This window comes from Alosa pseudoharengus, unplaced genomic scaffold (assembly GCF_046254945.1).
Source record: "Alosa pseudoharengus isolate Yale_2024_CS ecotype anadromous, Long Island Sound unplaced genomic scaffold, YU_APseudo_1.1 YU_APseudo_1.1_scf_7, whole genome shotgun sequence".
Taxonomy (NCBI): Eukaryota; Metazoa; Chordata; class Actinopteri; order Clupeiformes; family Clupeidae; genus Alosa; species Alosa pseudoharengus.
Window position 1 is genome coordinate 11249180 of NW_027468859.1, and position 22463 is coordinate 11271642.

The 22463-nt window shown below is 42.0% G+C and overlaps 1 protein-coding gene across 1 annotated transcript; it reads right to left on the reverse strand.

Annotated features, from left to right (window-relative positions):
• Nucleotides 1–351: 351 nt before the first annotated feature.
• lrp11 (low density lipoprotein receptor-related protein 11) lies at nucleotides 352–20893 on the reverse strand. The gene is made up of 9 exons (XM_076272877.1): nucleotides 20032–20893; nucleotides 19283–19440; nucleotides 17717–17858; nucleotides 15475–15600; nucleotides 14976–15173; nucleotides 13746–13916; nucleotides 13531–13587; nucleotides 13324–13422; nucleotides 352–694 (listed from the first exon to the last, which is right to left on the reverse strand). The coding sequence occupies exons 1-9, from the start codon at nucleotides 20633–20635 to the stop codon at nucleotides 540–542; spliced, it is 1710 nt and encodes a 569-aa protein (XP_076128992.1). The 5' UTR covers nucleotides 20636–20893; the 3' UTR covers nucleotides 352–539.
• Between the last annotated feature and the right edge of the window lie 1570 nt (nucleotides 20894–22463).

A 22463-nucleotide genomic window follows, 5' to 3' on the forward strand; every position in this document is an offset into this window, starting at 1 on the left:
GTGTTCTGAGGTAACTACTAGAAACACCAGCCATGTCTGAAGTACACAGACATGGACCAGACAGGTCATTACTGATACAGACTTGCATTAAGTCGTGGTCTTTCATTTGTGAAAATATAAACAAAGTCACATGTAGTTGCATAATGGAGGTATGTCCTCTGAAAAATAACTCATTTTATGGCACAAATAGGAGATGTCCATCCACAATCAGCAAAAAAGTTTTGAAAATGTGAAGAGAAATATATATTTTTTTCAAAAAAGCAAATGATAAACAACAGGTACACAAAAGCTATTACAAATGAGACAACAAAAGCTCAATAGCAATTTTTTTTAAGGTTTAAGGATAAATCTCTGTGCAGAGAAGGTTGAGTTTTACCCTTAAAATTGAAGAAAGGACAAAAAACGAACGGAAAGCGGCCAGGGTGTGAACCCAACTTCAATTTGGGAGGCAGGAGGAAGATGGACAAAATAGATTGATCAGAGAAAGACTGCATCTCTCTCTCTCTCTCATGGTTTGGATGTTTGTCCTGCTGGGGCTACTACAAGTACATGCCATTGATGAGGTAATCCGACTCCTCGGTGGTCAGTGGCCGAGCCTTCTTCAGCTTGTGTCGCACAAGACGCAGCCGACAGCCCACCATGAGCAGCAGCAGGGCACTGATGAGGATGCCCAGGACCAGTGGCAAAATGGCCCCTGAGTGCACAAAGGGAACACATGAAGTTGAGTTAGTCTCAGGACTTATCATGACTCCAGGTATTCAAATCCCTACTTTGAATACCGCAAAGGTGAAACACTTCCACATATACAATGCACATTGTCAGACAGACTGAAGTGCACAGCTGCTGAAGTGTGCATAACAATGTGCAATACAGGCTCCAACTACAACAGTTAAGTAGCAATAACATATCTACAATTTTTGAAATAACCAACTACTTTACAGGGAGCACAATGAGTTTATGCAAAGAGGACTGCATCCATCAAGTCAAGTCAATGCACTGACTTGCAAACATCTCTTACAGAAACGTCATTGTACAGCCTAACTCACAGCCATCTTTGAAAAGAAGTTTAAACTCCTTGACTCTTTCCTTTCATTATCAGAACTATGACATCTAACTGTAGGACATTGTCCAACAGATGGTCATTCTGAAGCTAAAGCCTCCCTGATCCTATCTTGATCTTTATTCATTTGGCTGAAGCTTTTTATCCAAAGTGACTCACAGATGTTTATTAACTGCAGGGCCCGTCTCCCTCAGGGATAAGTGCCTTGTTGCACATCTGTGGCAGCTGGGAATCAAACCCATGATTTTTCGCGACTACTACTAATACCACTAGGGTTGGGTATCGTTTCAATTTGAACGATTCCAATTCCGATTTCTTATTTCGATTCCGGTTCCTAACCGATTTTTTTTAAAGGCAGGGTCAAAAAAAGTTTAGGATATTTTAAATGAGCTAGCTAACCAACTGTCTTTCTCAGGGTATCTGCTCATTTTCCAAGTGCAAATTTAAAGACTTTTTAAGACCTTTTCAAGACATCTAAATGAAAATTAAGACTATTCCACGACAAAAAGATATACTGTTTATGCAATAGTTTTTTTTTCCTACAAATTTTAACCCCCACCCCATTTTGGATGTCTACAGAATATATACCAAATATATTTTGGCGAAAGAAAAATAATTGTGTGTGAATTACCTTCACAGCTATAAATGCCCAATTTTAGGGTCTGGGCTGCTTGCTTTTGAAGCTGGCTGTACATATTTGGTTTTGCTTACTGCTGAGGCTAACTGTTCTTCACCTATGTCTGTAGTAGCCTAGGGCTACTTGCCAAAGACATGTGCACTGGATTGGATTCCCTTCAATACTAAGCTATTTACATATTTTAATAAGCCTACTTTATATAATTTACTATGTGCATCTATTGTCCAATATGCAGCACAGCAAATTAAAGTTAATCCACTACTTTACATTTTGCATACCAGTTGTATCTAAACCAACCAAAGCTTGACTGAAACATTGTAAAACCATTGAATTGTTTTAAATTAATTAAGAGACAGGTCCTCCTCACATGATCCTGCTGAAAACTGCTGGTTTCATCTCAAGCACGCACGTATTATGAACGCACGTTTTTTTATTTTTTATGTAGCAGTCGCAGACTGTTATATTTCACAACTTTTGCGAAGTAGGCCTAGCCTACTGGGAAATGCTGGCAAGCAAGCTGCTGGCAGATATTACAGGTAGGCTATTATAACTTAGACAGATATTTTCTTCCCTAGGCTAGGCCTAACCTGACCCTAGCTAGCCAGATGAATTTCGCTCCGCCTAGCTCCACTCATCCATCTGGAACCGATCCATTGGAATGGTGTTTCAGAAGGCTGGGCCTAATCAAAAAATGCTTGCATATGATTGAATAAGCCACTTGTCCGTCATCTTATGACATGCTACTTCAACCACTAACATCGAAGCCAACCCGTGACGCTGATAACAGTCTCACGGTCGCTTCTCCACTATGTCACATCTATGAAACTCCCGCCCTGCGTCCTGATTGGCTGAACCATAAAGTCGGTTGCAGAAATCACTCTCAATGGAAGAGGTCCCAGATAGTGTTGTCACGATACCAAAATTATGACTTCGATACGATACCTGCCATAAATATCACGATGCTCGATACTAAAACGATACTTCGGCGAAATCCTAAGATATCTGGACAAGAAAGGACTCATACCTCCTCCAAGTGTATTGAGTCATTTGTGTTAAATTTGGTGCACTTTTGTAGTGTGTAGGTCAATTCTGGGTTCTAAACTTCTAAACTTCCTACATAATTATTATTTTTTTATAGTCAGTAAAATAGTAGGCCTACTTTGTGTGATTAAGTCCTTTATTGTTTGTTATAGTTCATTTGACAAATGACAAACTATGAACTCAGTAAATTCCTGATGATTAATTTGATATTAATGAATGAAGTAATACATAAATCATGAATTAATTCATGTACCCTTACCGTAAAGTGTAACTTACTCTGAGACTACATACATTACCAACCTAATTCGCTTCAATTGTGTAAAATGTAATGTAAATCAGGTTTTATGACCAAGTATACTTTGGTATACAAGGAATTTGGTCTCTGCATGTATCCCATCCGTGAATTAGTGAACACACAGGTCACACATTGAAGCACACATTAACCTGGAGCAGTGAGTAAAATAGTAGGCCTACTTTGTGTGATTAAGTCCTTTATTGTTTGTTATAGTTCATTTACATTGTGTTGTGTTTTGGCAATAAAGTAGCTTTAAATAGCCAAACTAGGCTAGATCAAGGTCAGTGTTAAAATGACTGCATGCAAATCACTGAATGCTATGCAGAGGGGCCATCTGATGTACAGTATTGATGGGTTTCATCAGGTCCCTTTCCACAGGTGTATTAATCAAGCACCATGCAGTCTGCATTGATAATCAAGGTGCTTGATTTTATACACCTGTGTAAAGGGACTTGATGAAACTCATGAATAGGCTACCCTAGGCCTTCCCGTGTTCATGGGATTTCTTTGACAGTTGCAAAGGGGAAAATGTGAGGATAGTCTTCTTTGCGCCCAGTGTACAAGTACGACGTTCCAACCACTCAGGTCTTCGTCAGATAAGCCTACACCATTACCTGTTGCAATATATCTGTGTGCATTCCTACATTACGTCTATTTCTTTGATAACATGATTTGCTACCACGTAGGCTACTGTAACAATAAGCCGCTATTATTAGGACTCAACACGCTTTGGTGGTATTATGCTGTGGGCTTTAATTTAGCGCATTTCGGGTAGCCTATCCTACATCTGGGCAATAATTATTGAACAAATTGCAGTCTACATGCCATGACAAATATTACCAGTAGTAGGCTACTGACCGAACATGAAATAGATGGTTTACAAGTTATGGTAATGTTATTCTGGCGTGAACATTGCGCTTTCATCACGTTAGCACCCTATGATTACAGCTCGTTATGTCTCGTCAAAATGATTACAGCTCGTTATGTCTCGTCAAAATTCATGGATGAAGGAAGGTTCGCTTTATCCCAGATAACCATACTCGTTTCACTTAGGCTAGACTAAAACATAAGAGAAGAACTTGGCACTAACCATGTAGTCGTGTTTTCTATAGCATAATCGTTAACCTGTCGTTCTTTGAACTCTTTAAAAATGTTGGGATATGTCTGCGAGGTGTTTAGCCAAGTTCCATGCGTAGCCTACTGCTTTTAAATGACTTTGTGTACCTGATGGCTTGCCTTCACTATTCGCGATGTATCCGAAATAGTTGCAGATTTCACTGCACCTTTTGTTTTATCCACAAGGCCTAGAACTGTCGGCAAAGAACTATGTTGACGTTGGCTGCCCACTGACTCACTCAGAGCTGCCTGCTTAGACACGCCCACTTGCCTAGATGCGTGCAAGGAGCAGTGAGAGCAGCAGTTCACACAGACACAGAACGTTATTATTTTTAATAAAGTATCGATTCTAAAAACGTCTGAAATCGTATCGTTTTTTGCGTGAAGGCATCGCGATACCTTTTTAGTATCGATACACCGTGCAACACTAGTCCCAGATGGATGTGAGTGAAGCTAGGCGGAGCTAAGCGGAACGAAATTCATCTGGTGAGGGTCAGGTTAGGCTAGGCCAGCAACACACGCTGGAAAGATGCAAACAGCTCAACTTAACATATACAGTATTTCCTCCTGATTGCAAAACACTGCACATCATTTGACCAGCAGTCTTCGCGTCCATAGTTTGTGAAACGATGCTGCATCCAAGCAAAGACTTTAGATGCCAAACGCAACTCCAAAAAGAACAAATGAGCGTCTGGTTTGAGGCTGCGCCAGACGCCGGACAGGGCTTTTAAAATCCATATGTCCGGCCTAAATTCGAATATATGGCCAACCTATCGCTAACTGGCTTACCAACTCTTTCTCCCGCTCATTCTACCATAGGCTCCCTCATTCCACGTAGGCTACCTATCTCTCAGGCCTCAGCTACACCACGAAAACGTCAGGTGCTAGCCTATCAGCATCGACATGCATACAAAACCTGCCGTACTAATGCAGTGATGATCACAGCATATCCACCTCAAGTAATTTAGAGATGAAAGATAAGACTGAAAAGTTAAAAAGAATATGAAAGTATATAAGTAAGTATAAGTATATGTAGGAGCCAAATTGAGCTTTATGTTAATTCTTATATTTTCCTTGTTTATTAGCCGGAGTAAGTATGTGTGTGCATGTCTGTGTGCGTATGTATGTGAGAGTGGTTGATTGGATTGAGTATGGGCACAGGTCTGTCTGTCCCACCTACAGGATCCTGGAGGAGGTTGCTGAAGGTGGAGCCCCAGGGGGATGACCTTAAAAGCTGTAGGCTGCAGCATGTGGGCGTGGCTGAGAAGGGCATACAGTCTTTTGACCGTGCTGCTCTGCTGACTAAAGCTTGGACTTTAATAGAAAGCCTTATAGTGTATTTTCATGTTTTTCTTTACAACAAACTGTCAACAATAAATGGTCAGAAGGGACCGACTTGGAACAAAACCACCACTCCTCATCATTTCACTACTCCTCATCAACACGCGTCAAGACTAGGATCCACTCAGCCACAAGTAGTAGACAAATTTAAAACTTAAACGCTACTACAATTTAGTCAAAAGACTACCCTGGATGGATTCTTGGAACATTGGATGACATTGGATGAATTAATTTCTATGCATGCAACTGGAAACTGGAACAAAGGAAGTGAGTGTCACTCTGGATTGTTTGAAGGCCCAAAGTTAATCCAAGGGAATCTGGATCAATCGGTATGTTAATGAAGAAACTTTGAAAGGAATCTTGTTTAGTATCTTAAGAAGAATCAGTTTTGAGGAATATTGAGTTAAAGTTTGAAAGAAAAATAAATGTTAAGTTTGTCAAGTTGAACAAAAAACTTTGTTTAGTTATCAAGATGGATGCCAATGCCACGGCTTCTTCACCTCTAGGAGAGCTGGAAGAAATTGAGTTAAGAAAGGCTTTGACATGTGAAGATGCAAAAAATGTTAGAAAGAATAGAAGTGCTGCAATGACTCGCAAAATGAATAAGATAAATAAACTTATGTCTGATCAAGCAAATGTAGAGGAAGTTAAAAAGGATTTACAGAAATACATAGAAATGCTGGAGAGTTTTAATGAAGTTCACAAGCATTATCAAACTTTCCTGTCAAAGGATGAGCATGTTAAAGACACAAAGCAGTGGTATGAACCAAAAATGAGGACCATTGAAATGTTTAAGGCCAAGGCAGAAGAGTGGATTCAATCTTGTCCAACTTTGCTCTCACCAGTTTTACCACCACCTGAGAAAGAGGAGGAAGTTCGTCCTCAGGACAGCATCTCTGTGGTAACTCGGGCATCAAGCAAAGGGACAAATGTTAGTACAGCATCAGCCAGACTGGTAGCAGAGGCTGAGAAGGCCGTTCTTGTAGTCAAGACTGCCGCTCTGAAAGAAAGACATGCTTTAGAAGAAAAGGAAGAATGTCTAAGAAAAGAAAGAGAGGAATTAAGGAGGCAAAAGGAGACTCTGGACTTTGAAGCTGAGCTCTCTGCTGTAAATGCCAAGCTTGCAGTGTTGGCTGGTGCTGAAGAGCAAGTGGCTTCCACTCCAGTGGATGGAATGAACGAGTACCTACAGGAAATGGAAACCTTGCGTGCAGGACCTCAAACCACTAACATGCTCGGTGGAAGGACTGTTCGACCCAGGCATGGTGTGCAGCATATACCCTTGTTCCAACCGCGCAGCAGACAAGCAGGTTCGGGTGAGGACGACAAAGAACACTGGCTACTCCAGGACACCCAAGAGGCTATAGGTGCAGCTCAAAGGCCACAGTCAGTGCAAAGAGGTAATGTTCTTCGGCAAACTATTGTGGAGAAATCTCATGATCTCTCAGAAAGAATTGAGCTTAGTACAGAATATAAACAGCTGGCTGATGATGTTATTGTAAAATCACATGCAGACACAGAAGGTCCTGTGAAAACACATCAAGGACAAGAACAGCGCAGGCCAGTACAAGACAGTGCAACCTCTGGTAATCTGATAAATATTTTGAATAGACAAAATGAAATCACATCTATGCTACTCAAGCAACAGCAATTGTCTTTATTGCCACCCAAAAGTGTTACCATCTTTGAAGGGGACATCTTGCAGTTCAGGTCATTTATGTCATCTTTTGAGCACAACATTGAGATGAAAACTGAAGATGCACAAGACAGATTGTTTTACCTTGAGCAGTACACAAAGGGTCAAGCTAGAGAGTTAGTAAAAAGTTGCCAGCACATGGATAGAAACCAAGGCTATCTCAGAGCCAAACGCCTGTTGCACGAACATTTTGGCAATGAGTATACAATTTCTACAGCTTACATTGAGAAAGTACTTAATTGGCCTACCATAAAGCCTGAAGACCCAAAGGCCTTGAACGACTATGCCTTGTATCTCAAAGGATGCTGTAATACCATGGAAAGGCTGGATTACATGAAAGAACTGAATGTAGCTTCCACCTTGAAAGCCATTGTCATGAAATTGCCCTACAAGTTGCGGGATAAATGGCGGACTAAAGCTCAAGAAAGGTTGGAGAACAACAGCGCTATCACATTTGCAGATCTTGTTCAGTTCATTGAGAAACAAACAAAGATTTGTTCCAACCCAATATTTGGAGACATACAAGACAAGGTTGCGGGCAGGAGAAGTCTCAATATCAGTAAGTCCATCTCTAGGCCCAAGTCTTCTTATGCAGCTAATGTGGCAACACTGAGCACTCCAGTGGCTCAAAGCTTGAACAGCAATGATCCAATTCCCAAATGCCTCTGCTGTGAAGGTGCCCACAAAGTAGAGCATTGCTCTGACCTCAGGAAGAAAACCCACAGGGAAAAGTTAAACCTTTTAAAAGAAAAGGGACTCTGTTTTGGTTGTTTGTGCAAAGGGCACTTAAGCAAGGACTGCAAGGACCGTCTGTCATGCAACATGTGCAACCGAAACCATCCCAGTGTGCTTCACATCAACTTTCAGGTCAAAGGTGAGACTTCCAGGTCAGTGGAACCACCACAGCCCATCCCAACTGTGTCATCAAACATCTGTAGGCATAATGGGGCCGGGAACTCTAAATGTGCACTTTCAATTTTACCTGTTCAAGTGAAATCTGTTAAAGGAAACAGGATCATTCAAACTTATGCTTTTCTCGATCCGGGAAGTTCAACAACATTCTGCACGGAAAGGCTGGCGCAGAAGTTAAGCCTGGAAGGAAAACAAACCACTGTGTTATTGAGAACATTGTCATATGAAAGACCTGTCAAGAGTGTGTTGCTGTCAGGACTGGAAGTGAGTGAGCTGAAAAGTAGCAAATGCATGCCTATAACTGAAGTTTACACTCAAAGGTCCATGCCAGTGACAAAACACAACATCCCAACACAGGAGGACTTAAAGGAATGGCCTTACCTCAGTGAAATCCACTTACCCCAGATAGACTCTGATGTTGACTTGCTCATTGGAATGAACGCAGCAAATATGATGGAACCCTGGCAAGTGATCAATTCACAAAAACATGGGCCTTATGCCGTTAAAACCCTGTTAGGCTGGGTGATAAATGGTCCATTGGGAGGATGCAGCAAAGGTGTGGAAATTGCCACAGTGACTGCCAATAGGATCTCCTTGGTCGACCTGCAAGAACTTCTGGTGAGGCAATACAACACAGATTTCAACGAGAAGGCCTATGAAGAAAAAACTGAAATGTCAGTGAATGACAAGAAATTCCTGAACATTGTCAATGAATCTGTGAAAGTGAAAGAGGGTCACTACTGCATTAACTTACCTTTCAAATCAGATAATATCACAATGCCCAACAACCGCGTTGTTGCAGAACAGCGCCTGTTGAATCTGAAAAGGAAGTTCAAAAGAGATCCGTACTATCAAAGGGAGTATACAGAGTTCCTCAGTGATGTCATTCACAAAGGCTACGCTGAAATGGTTCCCTTTGCACAACTGTATAGGACAGATGGAAAGGTTTGGTATATCCCTCATCATGGGGTATATCACCCAAAAAAGAAGACCATTAGAGTAGTCTTTGATTGTGGTGCAACCTTTCAGGGGACATCCCTTAACTCTGAATTACTCCAAGGCCCAAATTTGACGAACACGCTGATTGGAGTGCTGACACGTTTCCGAGAAGAACCTATAGCGCTGATGGCGGACATACAGGCCATGTTCCACCAAGTCCAGGTGACTGAAAGTGACATGGACTTCCTGCGCTTCTTATGGTGGCCACAAGGGAATGTGGATGATGCTCCAGTGGAATATCGCATGACTGTTCATTTGTTTGGTGCAGTCTCTTCACCAAGCATAGCCAACTTTGCTCTCAGAAAGACTGCACAGGACAATGCAAACAACTTCCCTCCTGAGGTAACAAACACAATTATAGAACACTTTTATGTAGATGATTGTTTAAAATCTATGCCCACAGAACTAAAAGCAATGGAGCTCATCTCAGACCTCACTGAAATCTGTCATAGAGGAGGCTTCCATTTGTCAAAATGGGTAAGCAACAGCAGAGCTGTCCTTGGTGCTGTCCCACAAGAAGACAGAGTTAAAGAGATAAAAGACTTGGACTTAAGCAAAGATCCATTGCCCATGGAACGAGCCTTAGGACTTCAATGGTGTGTCCAAAGTGACTCCTTCAAGTTCAACATCACCATCAGTGAGCGTGCACTTACCAGAAGGGGCATCCTATTAATGGTAAGCTCTATATATGATCCATTAGGCTTTCTGTCTCCACTTACCTTGCCAGCTAAACTGTTGTTACAGGAATGGTGCCGACAGGACCTTGGATGGGACATGACCATTCCCAACACACTTTCTGACCAGTGGACCAAATGGACCGGAAGTCTCTCACAACTCACAGACTTTAAAGTTTCACGCTGCTTGAAGTCAAATGATTTTGGTGAGTCAGTGCAAAACCAGATTCACCACTTCTCTGATGCCAGCGAGCTAGGCTATGGAACAGTCAGCTATCTCAGAATGACAAATGGAGAAGGGAAAGTCTATGTATCATTCTTGATTGGCAAGTCAAGAGTAGCTCCATTAAAACGACAGACCATCCCAAGGTTGGAGTTAGCAGCTGCAGCTTTGTCAGTTAAAGTGGATAACATGTTAAAAAAAGAATTGCCGCCACCTACAGATAGGTCAGTGTTTTGGTCTGACAGCACATGTCTTAAAGTATATCTCAAATGACCACACTCGTTTTCATACCTATGTGGCGAATAGGACATCTAGGATTAGGGAGGCTACACAAGTCAATCAGTGGAGGTATATTGACACAAAGAGAAACCCCGCAGACGACTGCTCTAGAGGTGTGAGCGCAGAGAGGTTCATGAGGAACCCAAGGTGGATCTCTGGACCAGAGTTCCTTTGGTCATCAGAAGAGGACTGGCCGAATGAATCAGTGGACAATGTTGAACTTTGTGAAGATGATCCAGAGGTGAGGAAATCTGCAACAGTGAATGCAATTATGCAGACATGTGAGGAAAGGCCCACAGACAAGTTGCTCAATCACTTTTCAGATTGGCTGAAGTTGAGAGTAGCTGTTGCATGGATCCTTAAAGTGAAAGAAGCATTAAAACACCTTGTGCAGAAAGGAAATGACTCAAAGAAAGATTGTAAGCAGACTCTAAGGGTAACCAGAATGACAAAAGGGTATGTCAAAGACAACATAAAAGAAGCAATAACAGTGAATGATCTGATAAAGGCAGAAAAGGCTATTCTATCGTATGTACAGAGACAAAGTTTCCCTGATGAAATCAACATGCTGCAAGAGGGCGCTTCCATTGTGAAAAAGACCAGTAGCATATACAAATTGGATCCAGTGCTGGACAATGGAATCCTCAGAGTGGGCGGTCGCCTCAGAAGAACAGCAATGCCTGAGGAAAGAAAACATCCTGCCATTTTGGCCAAAACCCACCATGTGTCCACTCTGATCTTACGCCATGTCCATGCTCAAACTGGACATGGAGGAAGGAACCACATGTTATCCCAGGTGCGTAAAACATACTGGATTACAAGTGCTAATTCTGCTTCAAGAAAGATTATCTCTCACTGTGTAACTTGCAGAAAGAACAGAGGAAAACCTGGTGAACAAAAGATGGCTGATCTGCCAAGGGAAAGGCTAGTCATGGACTTACCACCATTCTCCAACATTGGTCTTGACTATTTTGGCCCTTTAGAGGTGAGAAGGGGAAGGAGCACAGTAAAAAGGTATGGTGTCATCTTTACCTGCATGACAAGTCGAGCAGTACATCTGGAGGTTGCCTACTCTTTAGATACACACTCGTGCATCAATGCCATCAGGAGGTTTCTATGCCGAAGAGGCCATGCACAACACATAAGATCTGATCATGGCACTAACCTTGTCGGTGCAGAAAGGGAACTAAGAGAAGCACTCAGAACATTAGACCAAAGAAAGATCCACCAAGCTCTGATGAAGGAGGGAGTTCACTGGAGCTTCAACCCCCCTACTGCTTCTCATCATGGTGGGTGCTGGGAACGCCTCATCAGAATGGTAAGGCATATCTTATGTTCAGTCTGCAAACAACAAACACTAGATGATGAAGGCCTAAGCACTGTTTTCTGTGAAGTTGAGGCGATTCTTAACAGCCGGCCTATTACAAAAGTTTCTGATGACCCACACGATTTGGAAGCCCTGACTCCTAATCACATTTTGTTGCTCAGGACTAACCCACTTCTGCCCCCTGGAGTGTTTTCAAGGTCTGACCTTTACCACAGGAGACGCTGGAGACAGGTCCAGTATATAGCAGAGCTCTTCTGGAAGAGATGGCTGCTGGAATACCTACCTCTTCTTCAAGAAAGGCAAAAGTGGTCAAGAGTCAAAAGAAACTTCATCCCTGGAGACATTGTCCTAATCGCAGACAACTCAGCCCCTCGTAATTCATGGCTACTTGGAAGAATTTTGGAGGCCAAACCTGACACCAGAGGCCATGTCAGAGTTGTGAAGCTGCAAACGAAGACCAGTGTGCTGGAGAGGCCAGTATCTAAAGTCTGCTTGCTGCTGGAGGGTGATGACACTTCTGTGATGGGTTCAGAACAAGTCAAAAAGGATTAAAGATAAGTGAACTGATTCACTTTGCTTTAATATTTTGAGATTTCAGTTGCAAATAATTTAGAATAATTCGGGTGCAAATAGAAATGGCTCCTTTTATAATTTAATGAATTAATTGTCTTTGCCTCTACAAATACAATTAGGGGCCGGTATGTAGGAGCCAAATTGAGCTTTATGTTAATTCTTATATTTTCCTTGTTTATTAGCCGGAGTAAGTATGTGTGTGCATGTCTGTGTGCGTATGTATGTGAGAGTGGTTGATTGGATTGAGTATGGGCACAGGTCTGTCTGTCCCACCTACAGGATCCTGGAGGAGGTTGCTGAAGGTGGAGCCCCAGGGGGATGACCTTAAAAGCTGTAGGCTGCAGCATGTGGGCGTGGCTGAGAAGGGCATACAGTCTTTTGACCGTGCTGCTCTGCTGACTAAAGCTTGGACTTTTGGACTTTAATAGAAAGCCTTATAGTGTATTTTCATGTTTTTCTTTGCAACAAACTGTCAACAATAAATGGTCAGAAGGGACCGACTTGGAACAAAACCACCACTCCTCATCATTTCACTACTCCTCATCAACACGCGTCAAGACTAGGATCCACTCAGCCACAAGTAGTAGACAAATTTAAAACTTAAACGCTACTACAGTATATATACACTTTTGATCCCGTGAGGGAAATTTGGTCTCTGCATTTACCCCAATCTGTGAATTAGTGAAACACACTCAGCACACAGTGAACACACTGTGAAGCACGCACTAATCCCAGTGCAGTGAGCTGCCTGCAACAACAGCTCGGGGAGCAGTGAGGGGTTAGGTGCCTTGCTCAAGGGCACTTCAGCCGTGCCTACTGGTCGGGGTTCGAACCAGCAACCCTCTGGTTACAAGTCTAAAGCGCTAACCAGTAGGCCACAGCTGCCCCAAATATATTTTTATTTCTATATTTACAACTATTTCATCAGGCTAACACATTTTAAAACGAAAGCAAACAATTGCCTTCTCAGAGCACTTGCACAAGCCACAGAGTTCAACGCAGCACTCTTTAACCATCTAAACACAACCAAACATGCAAAATTACCAGAACTTATTGAAGGTACAGTAGGAGCAGTACACTTAGTTGCTGCAGTCTGCAGCCTGTTTATCGGACACATAATGATATAATGAACTGATATATTATGAAGTACCTGACTCTGGTGGTGGGTGTCCTCCTAAAACTCTGTGAGATTTTGAGACAGGAAGATTCTCCGGTTGGAGTTCAGACACAGCCACTTTGGAAAACACAGCTGAGGGGAAAAAAACAAGAACAAGAATGTTGGTCTAAGTCATGATCATGGAAGGAGAAGACTTGGGTAGTATCATTAATAGGGATTTCAGAAGCAGAAAACACAAACCCATCTCTGTATGTGGATTAGGAGCAGGAGCTGTTGTGGTCTCTGGTTTAGCTGGAGCTGAAAATTATATTACTTAACTTAACATCAAGAGTATAATATGCTATGAACGTATTAGCAAATGTTGATGTAATGATAACATATTAGTAAACGCTAGTAAGTGTTCACAGTTCTATAAAACTCTTGCTAATTAATGGATAACAATTTCAAACCCTTACCAGGTCTTTGTATACATTCATTGATGCAATCTGAATCTTGCAGAAAGTTGTTGTGGTTGCCTTTGCAGCCACCATAGATAAAGTGCTTGCACTCCCCTGCATTTGGGTCATAGTACCAACGAGGGAATATGCCCTTGCATGGTCCAACCACAGGGGGCGATGTACATTGCTCTGCAAACAGAGGTGAGTGAGAATTAAGACAGAGAGAAAGAGAGAAAATGTGTGTGTGTGTGTGTGTGCGTGTGTGTGTGTGTTGGCATGGGACAAGGTTTCAGTCTGGACTCAGGTAACCATGGCATACTCATAAGGGATCAGGTGGCTGCAAACAGGGGAAGCTTTGTGTCCAGACCCCGAGAACCTGCCGAGATGGGATAATATACTGGGCAGCTGTAGCTCACCACTGGGCCCATGCTACAGGACTAGTCCCTCTGCACTCCAAACCCACAGATACACAGTTCACTTTCATTCATTTCAGCTGCCTGTGAGATCCTCAATCTGTGTAAATCTAGGTAAACCGTCCATTAAAGAGACCTTCTGCACTTGGTTCTCTGGATTTCTGTCCTGCCATATTCTTGCATTGCCGAAGAGTGACTCTGATGGACTGCTGTCGGTTAAGGCTATAGGGTGCACTGCCTGATTTGAGATTTGATCTGTTTCCCCGTTTCTCCTTCTCTTTGCTCTCTTTGCTTCGTATTTGTATTTTCACTGACAGGCCCAATCTCTGACCTTTACCTTTGACTTTTAAACCCTCTAACTGAATACAGACTGAAGGTCACCACCCACCGGTTTACAGAGGTCTTTGTAAGCCGCTCCAGATAAGAGTGTCTATGCATAAATAGTAATGACAATAAAGTACAAACAGAGACAGACTGCACAGAAAGCAGAACTTCCTTGGTGGAGGTAACAATTGACTCGTATAACTATGCATGGTTTAATTACGTATTGGTGCTTGACTAATATGCTTAAGTCCATATTGAATAGTTGAAAAGATGACGTCTGGTGCCATTGTAATGTAGACTGAATGGAATTCTGAATTCTGCTGAATGGAGTTTTGATGCTGCTGCAAGCATGAGATGCTAGTGATGGGAATGCAATGTTTGACTTAATCTTTATTAATTTGGCTGATGCTTTTATCGAAAGTGCCTTACAGAAGTCAGGGCCAGTCCTTATCCACTACTACACTGCCATCGACTTGTCTGAGTACCATGCTTTGTTAACCCTTTTTTTTACCTGGTATAAGTTCATTCTGTGGATTGTGGCTTTCAGGGGCGGCCGGAGGAGGTGGCTTGCTTCTGGTGGGAATCTGACCCACTGATGGTCTAGCCTCCTCCATGGTTGCCTTGGGTCTGGTTGGTATCATGGACTGATCGGCTGGCTGAGCTTGCTGAGGCGTAGCAGCATGATTGACAGTCTTCCTGCCTCCATCAACTAGAGAGGGGAAACAAAAGCACAGTATGTGAGTCATCTTAGGATAACTAACAGTCCGATCCTTATGTTAATTGAACTCCTCTCTCTCCTTTCAAAATGTTTGAATTTATTATTAGATGATTGGGTAGCCAACCAAATGTAATTTCATCTATTGAGAATTTACAGGCTTAGATTATTTTATTATGCAACCTTGAAGATGCTTGACTTTCATGTTGGCATTAGAGACATTGTAAAAAGAGGACAAAGGTTAGTGTCCAGAGTATGTGTCAGGTTTAGGTTTTAGGTGAAGAGAGACACGCACAGCTATGGCAGAAGTCTTCGTCCGAGCGGTCTGGACATTGCTGTTTCCCATCACACGCGTAGCTGATGTCGATGCAGCAGCCGTCGTCGCACATGAACTGGTAGTGGGAGCACGAGCCGATGCACGCTGCGGACACAGATGGCCTCTGGTTAGCTATGAAAGGCTTTCATCAGGCCCACTGACACTGGATTTCTCTCACCAGTCAATACACATTACGGAAGGACACTGGTAGCACAAGTAGGATAGCTGAAACATACATGAATGCATCAAAGATAAATTCAATATAATTTCTGAGATTCATTCAGTGTTAGTGAAAAAAGGAGCCGATTCATGCCATAAGGACTAGTAATGCAGAAGTAGGACTAAATTCACAAGAATGTAAATTGACAAAAAGTTGTACAGAATTGACACATCTTCCAAACAGATGCTTTAAGTAAGACTGTACTGTATCTTTGGCGGAGACTAGGAGATGGTTCGCCTTAAGTCATTTCAGCAGTGTCCTTGTAGTGTTTTTGCGGTGACGGAGTCAGAGAAGGTGGGGTGGGATATATGTGTGTGTCAGACAGTCCTGATGTTTCAGCATGACCCTTCTCTTCTGATTGCCTCTCAGCAGCCTTGGTAGGTGACATAGATTTTTTGCAGCATCTTTTCTATCATCTTCATGCTCGTTATCTCTGTTTGAGTGATGAAATTCAGGGAAGTTTGACGGCAATAACTGGCTTTGAGTCATTTCACCACTGTCCTTCTTATGTTATGTTTTTATGTCCATTGTGGAGAGGGATGTTTATGTTCTTCCAAGCTCTTCATTTAATTTACGTAAGTCCCTGAACTGGCCTCCAGTAAATAACAGAATTGCACTACTGCTTGTCACTAAATGGAACGGGACTTAATTACCCATCAGACCTCTCAGGTGTCAGGAGAATTGTTGTTGGTAAAACCCACTGTTGATGAAGATGATGAAGCAGCTTAAAGCTGCTATGCAGTTTAGCTCTTGAACAAACTTCCAGATGACATCAAAAATGCCCCAACTGTAGCCAGTTTTAAATCTAGACTTAAAATCAAATTGTTTTCAGATGCTTTCTGCTAACTGATCAAATACACTTCCTGTTAATGAGATGCACTCTGTCTTTTAATTATTCTACTTTGTGTCTTTTATGGTTTTTAATTATGGTATTTTATGTACTTTACTTTTTAAACTATTTTTGACTATTGCCCCTTTATGCTTTTTTTACTATTGTTCTTTGCTTTTGTTTATGTAAAGCACATTGAATTACTCCTGTGTATGAAATGTGCTATTTAAATGAACTTGTCTTGCCTCGGTGGAGGCAGTGTGTATTGCTGCCGGGTGCTTATCAGAGTGGAGGGGTTTGGCATCTCTCTTTTTCAGTTTATGCATACAACTGTTTTGGTTATCGTAGAGTTGTTGATGTCTGATGATGATTTGTTCAGTCTGTACGACTACTGAGCGCTTATCAGAGGGCCGGCTCAAGGTCGGCAGAAAAAATGTTTTTAGTTAGGACTTTGGCCCCAATCTAACTGAGTTCTAGTGCTATTCGGTCTGAAATATTGTCTATAAAATTGTCTATAAAGTTCATCCCAACTGCAAAGCCGGCTTTACGAGCCTGGTGTTTCAACTGAATAGTTTGGTAAATACAATACTTCGCTGTGCTGGGAGTGGGCCACTGATGAAAATGTATATTCCAAGCTCATGTACAGACAGGTGTTCTGTTTTGTTTTGTGTCAGACACAGATGGATTTGAAGGTGGCATACAATCATCCTTTCCCCTTCTAAATGTCTCATAGTACAAAGCTTGATTTTGTTTACCAAGTACAGCTTAGGTTTAATGCAAACTCCAAAGGTGTTGACAGGCATTATTTTAGCCATACATTTCTATATATTCATAAATCTAAGATAAATGTAATTTCCAAATTGCACTCAAGGTTTCTTACAACAACAAAAAAAAAAACATTTGAATTCCTCCAAAAAAACATCTCAGTAAAGAATCTCACCTTGTCAACATTTTTGATTGTTTATTTCAAATTATGTTCTGCCTATAAAAACGTTCTATTTTAAAACCATTTTGACATGAATCCCCAGTTCTATGCTAATATCAGGTTCACACTGCCGTAACATTACTAATGTCTTCATATTTTCTCATCTCTCATTCTTCAGCTCAACAACCTGTCCTTATGCTTTGTGTAGTAAACTGTCTGGGCGTGAGCCGTGATGGCCGTTTCTCACCTTCAGAGTGACGCTCAGGAGCCAGCACAGTGACGGAGACGTTGTCCGAGCTCCTCTGCCCCGCCGTGTCTGTGACGGTCAGCTGGAACACGTACACTCCCACCTGCAGGTCAGTGATCTTCAGCAGACCTGGATGGGTCACCTTCAGAGAGATGCGCACTAGATGTCATGCAGTGTCCAACGTAAAAACCTCCCAACACACACACACACACACACACACACACAAACACACATATTGGCCCCTATATGTGAGATTTGTGCTGGCCCCTAGTGTACGGTATATTTACTGGCCTAAAAAAGTGACTTTTATACAAAACTGTTAATTTATTAACATCTCTCACTCTTTACTCTCACTCTTTAATTTTGTAGCCTCACATGCTTAGCTTCAACCAGTTAGCATCACAGATAAGCTGAGGACATGTCAGCAGTGAGAGTCATTTAGTAATTAAAAATTTCACCACACAACTTTGAAAAGATACAAGTACTCGGACTCTGAGGATTTCTTGATTTCTTTCTTTCTTTATGTTCTGCTAAAAACGTTCATTTGTAGGATAATATGCACATTCTGCTCTATTCCTTTGCATTCAAATAAACTTCCCATTCAGATCATTAAAATCAATCCGGCTGCTTATCCTTCCAGATGCATTATATTCACTGTGATGCTTAATTCTTTGACAAATAGTGTCGAGCATTAGCCCTGTGTGTCCCTCAAGCTCCTGAGTCCACAGGGAGTAACAATGGGGCTTTTTGTGCTCAGAGCAGGTGGGGGAGTACAGCTCCCTTATCTATATCTGCACAGCAAACAACAGCAGAGCCTGCTTTCCCACCCCGGCTCCATTTCAACACGCCTAACGCAAGGTGCGGCGACACTAACGTGGACTAAACACATCAAATGTGAGTGTAAAGTGTGTCTGTGTGTAGCCCTGCATGTGGCCATGTTTGCTTAACATTATCTTTGGTCCCTTGTTATGTGACTAAACGCCGTGCTGACTCTTTCCTCCTCTCTTAACTGTGTATAACTAAGCCTGCTCCACAGAGTTTGAGGACAAGCGGAAGCGTGCCACATTAAAAAAGGAAATGCAACAGGATGTATCTGAGATACAGTTTCTGTTGGCACAACCAGAGGGCACACTATGTACACTACAAATACACTACAAATACACTATATAGCCAACCAATCAGTTCATAGCCAATATAACCATCTATCTAATTCTCTGTTTACTTATTTATTGATTGATTGACTGATCTATCCATGTACATGTCTCTACATCCAAGTATTTATCACACAACTACCATGTACTGTACAATACAGAGTATTGTATTAATTCCTAACTAAGGTCTCCTCAGCTCCCGCACACTGTCTTCATTTGCAATTGTACTGTTTTTTAACTGTTTTTTTACTGTTTTGCAATAAAAAAAACAGTAGAATTGCAAATGAAGAGAGTGTGCGGGAGCTTCCTACTTTCTTCTGACTTTCTGACATTGGTGACCCTGTGGTCCTTCTCAGACGCACTCGTCCCAAGGAGGTGTGCAAAAGCACAACTTTTTTAAATGCAAAAGTATTACCTTTATTGTTACAGAGGGGTTCCCCTTGACCAGTGCCCATTCATAGTGGGCGACCCCATGGTCATCCACACTGTCCCTCCCGTCCAGTACAGCCCAGTCAGTGGGTAATTGGACCATCACATCCTTGCCGGCATCAGTGCGAGGTGGCTCGTCCATGTCTGAAAAGTAAACACACAGTCCACTTCAAACACTGATTTCAGTTTGTGCCTGAAGGCCATGTGTCTTATTTTAGAACTGAGAGCTGAAGTTAAAGTTTAATTCCCTGTCACATGATAAACTTGAAAAAGTGGTATGTAGAAGTTCATCTGTACACTCTCTTCACATTAGCTACTTGTATACATACTTGATCAAACATTCATAAAGTTATATGTGTTCTGAGCATTCTGACATTACACAACTCACAAATATAGGATAATGGTCAACGCTCGCTATCAGAAGGGCTAAATAAAGGAATTCTGCACATCAACCATTACAAAAGACAGTACAAAAGGATAGTAATCCAACAGGAATAGGCTAGTATAGATATTATAGGAATCTTATAGTAGGCCTAATTTGGGCTAGAATCACTATATGACTAGGCCTACTATAGGAACACTATAGAGGGTAAGGAAGGATATTGTAGAGGTATTGTAAAACATAAAAGAAATATTATACACTACCATCGATCTACTATAGAAAATAATAATAGCCTAGGCTACAACTGACAGACCAGTAGACCTGTTGCCGGCCATCACGCATAGCCTAATTACCTAGTTCGGATGTTTCATCTTCTGCCTGGTCGTCCAGAGGCCTCCTTCGTGGACTCAGCTGCTTGCTCATATCACTATTGCTGGGGGCAGCTGCGGGCCGATGCGCTGTCACATTATGAACCCGGCTATACGTGCTAAACCCCTGCTGCATTGAGAATGTACACACGTTTTTATTCCTGTACGTGCAGTTGAACAAATAGCAACCGAGGCTTTCTTCTGACTGCTTGAGGTCCTCCTGCATCACCGCCACGGTGCAGTGCGGCTCCAAGCAGCAGGCGTGGAGGCAGTCCTTCCAGCTGTACACTCGGCTCGGCGCAGAGAGGAAGGTGGCGCCTTGTTCGATGGAGTCCCTCGCCCGGATGATGTGCTCCTCCATCTCGGTGAAATCATTAAGGCACACATCCCCTGCGTCATCGTCCCTCGAATAAGCTTGATCTTGTTGCAGCTGTTTGCGAAATTCTTCCAGCAACTCCTCTACTCCTGATATTTTGGATTTTAAATCTGACAGACCCAATTGCGAGGACCGCGTTAAAGCTTGAGTCACCCCAAATAACAGGAAAACATACAATACTAGTCGACGGTGATGTAATGTTTTGAGTAACATATTTACGCAGTAGATCACCGTAGACTATCCCACAGTTAGTTCTCAGTCACGGTTCTCATCCTTTCCCCAATCGCCCACATTAAATGCACTCAGTATTTTTCGATCCTCAGTAACGTTTGAGAGGATGAAAGCAAAAATCAGGCTAAACATATAGAGGTTTATGATGGTGGTGACGGGTTCCTGCGCGTGGGCGCCGCTCAGCACTAGCACAAAAAGACAGCTCCATCCAGCGATTGAGAAAGACAGAGAAGTGCTGACGTCACTATATGATGGAAAAGATGGAGTGCCGACTGATAGATTGTAATGAGGACTATGCTAGAATTTACAGGAATTTAAGGAAATACTTTTTTATATTTTGTTGTGCGTTATCGTCCGTTTGGTTAGGCTGGGGAAAACGTTATTCAATTCAGCGTTGCACTCCTTGTCCTCATAACATTAAAACTAGCCTTAAAATGAGAATCTTATTGTAGCCTAGCCCAGTGGTTTTCAAAGTGGGGGCCGGGGCCGCCTGGGGGGCCGCGAGGGGGTGCCAGGGGGGCCTCAGCAAGTTGGAAGGAAAAAAAAAAAAAAAATGGGAATAATAGTAGAGATAGCTCTCATATAGAAAGCCCCAAATAAAATTTTTACACACTGTATGCTCCATCGCGAAGTGTTTGTGGCTAAAATAATTATTAGGATTAGCTTAATGTATGTTTACATTTGCCGTAGTATTCTCGATGGGTTTAATAATATGGAGTCAAAATAGGGTCTTTAATATTGAGAGCTTGTGAAAAGATGTTCACATGTGTAATAAAGTTTTGCAGCTGTGCAAAAGGAGTTCTGCATGTGAAAAGAAATTTCGTACCTGTAGAAATATTTTGTACATGTGTGAAAAATTGATGTACCTGTAGAAATATTACGTACTTGTGTGAAAGAAATGTGTATCTGTAGAAATGTTTTGTACATATGTGGGGGGAAAATGCGGATCTGTAAAAATATTTTGTACACGTGTGGAAAAAATATGTACCTGCACAAATACTTTGTACGTGTGTGAATCTCCTACGCGATGCTTTCCTGCGCAACACTGAAAGTACGAGTGTGAAACTGAGATACAAGCTTACGGACTTTTGACCCTAATTTTACTGCCTTTCTGAAGAGCCAATCAACACATTGCTTACTGCCAACCAATCAGCGTTCCCCACCGACCACCCAGATTTTGCCGCTAACCCACAGATCTAGATTAGTTATTAAAACTGGTGGTAACAGCAAGGGCAGATAGGTCGTAACATTACTGTAAATGAACACCCATAAGTATTTCTGGACTAAAATATTGCAAAGCGATTTGGTTACTTTGTTTGTCATGCTTTTATCAGTTGTAACATAGTCAAAACGTTAAGAATATCATACCAGAACATGAAATAATAACTGTATGATAGCTGCCATAGCTATCCTAGCTGACGTTTATCGTAGCTCATAGTGCTAGGGCTAATGTAACTCGTCAGTTTTTTACGTTGCCCAGCGAATAAGTAGGCTTAATTCTTACATGTCTTAAGTTAAAGAATTGAAAGAAATAGGAAATAAAGAAAACGCTTGAACGGGTTTATCCATTTACATTCAGATCTTGCCATAGACTTTGCCTAAGCGCTTGCTTGCTTGGTAGTCTACCGTCCTGTTAAGTCTATGGTTGCTACAGCAACCGCTGCTGTGCTTCATAAACTGACGAGATAACCGTGTGGTTAAAATACTCCCCAAACACAAAGAAAACAAAACTATGTAAGAAAATGGGATGTTGTATTCCAAACAACAAACCAACAGTCCTGGAAGGGCATTACTATAATCTCACTCACTA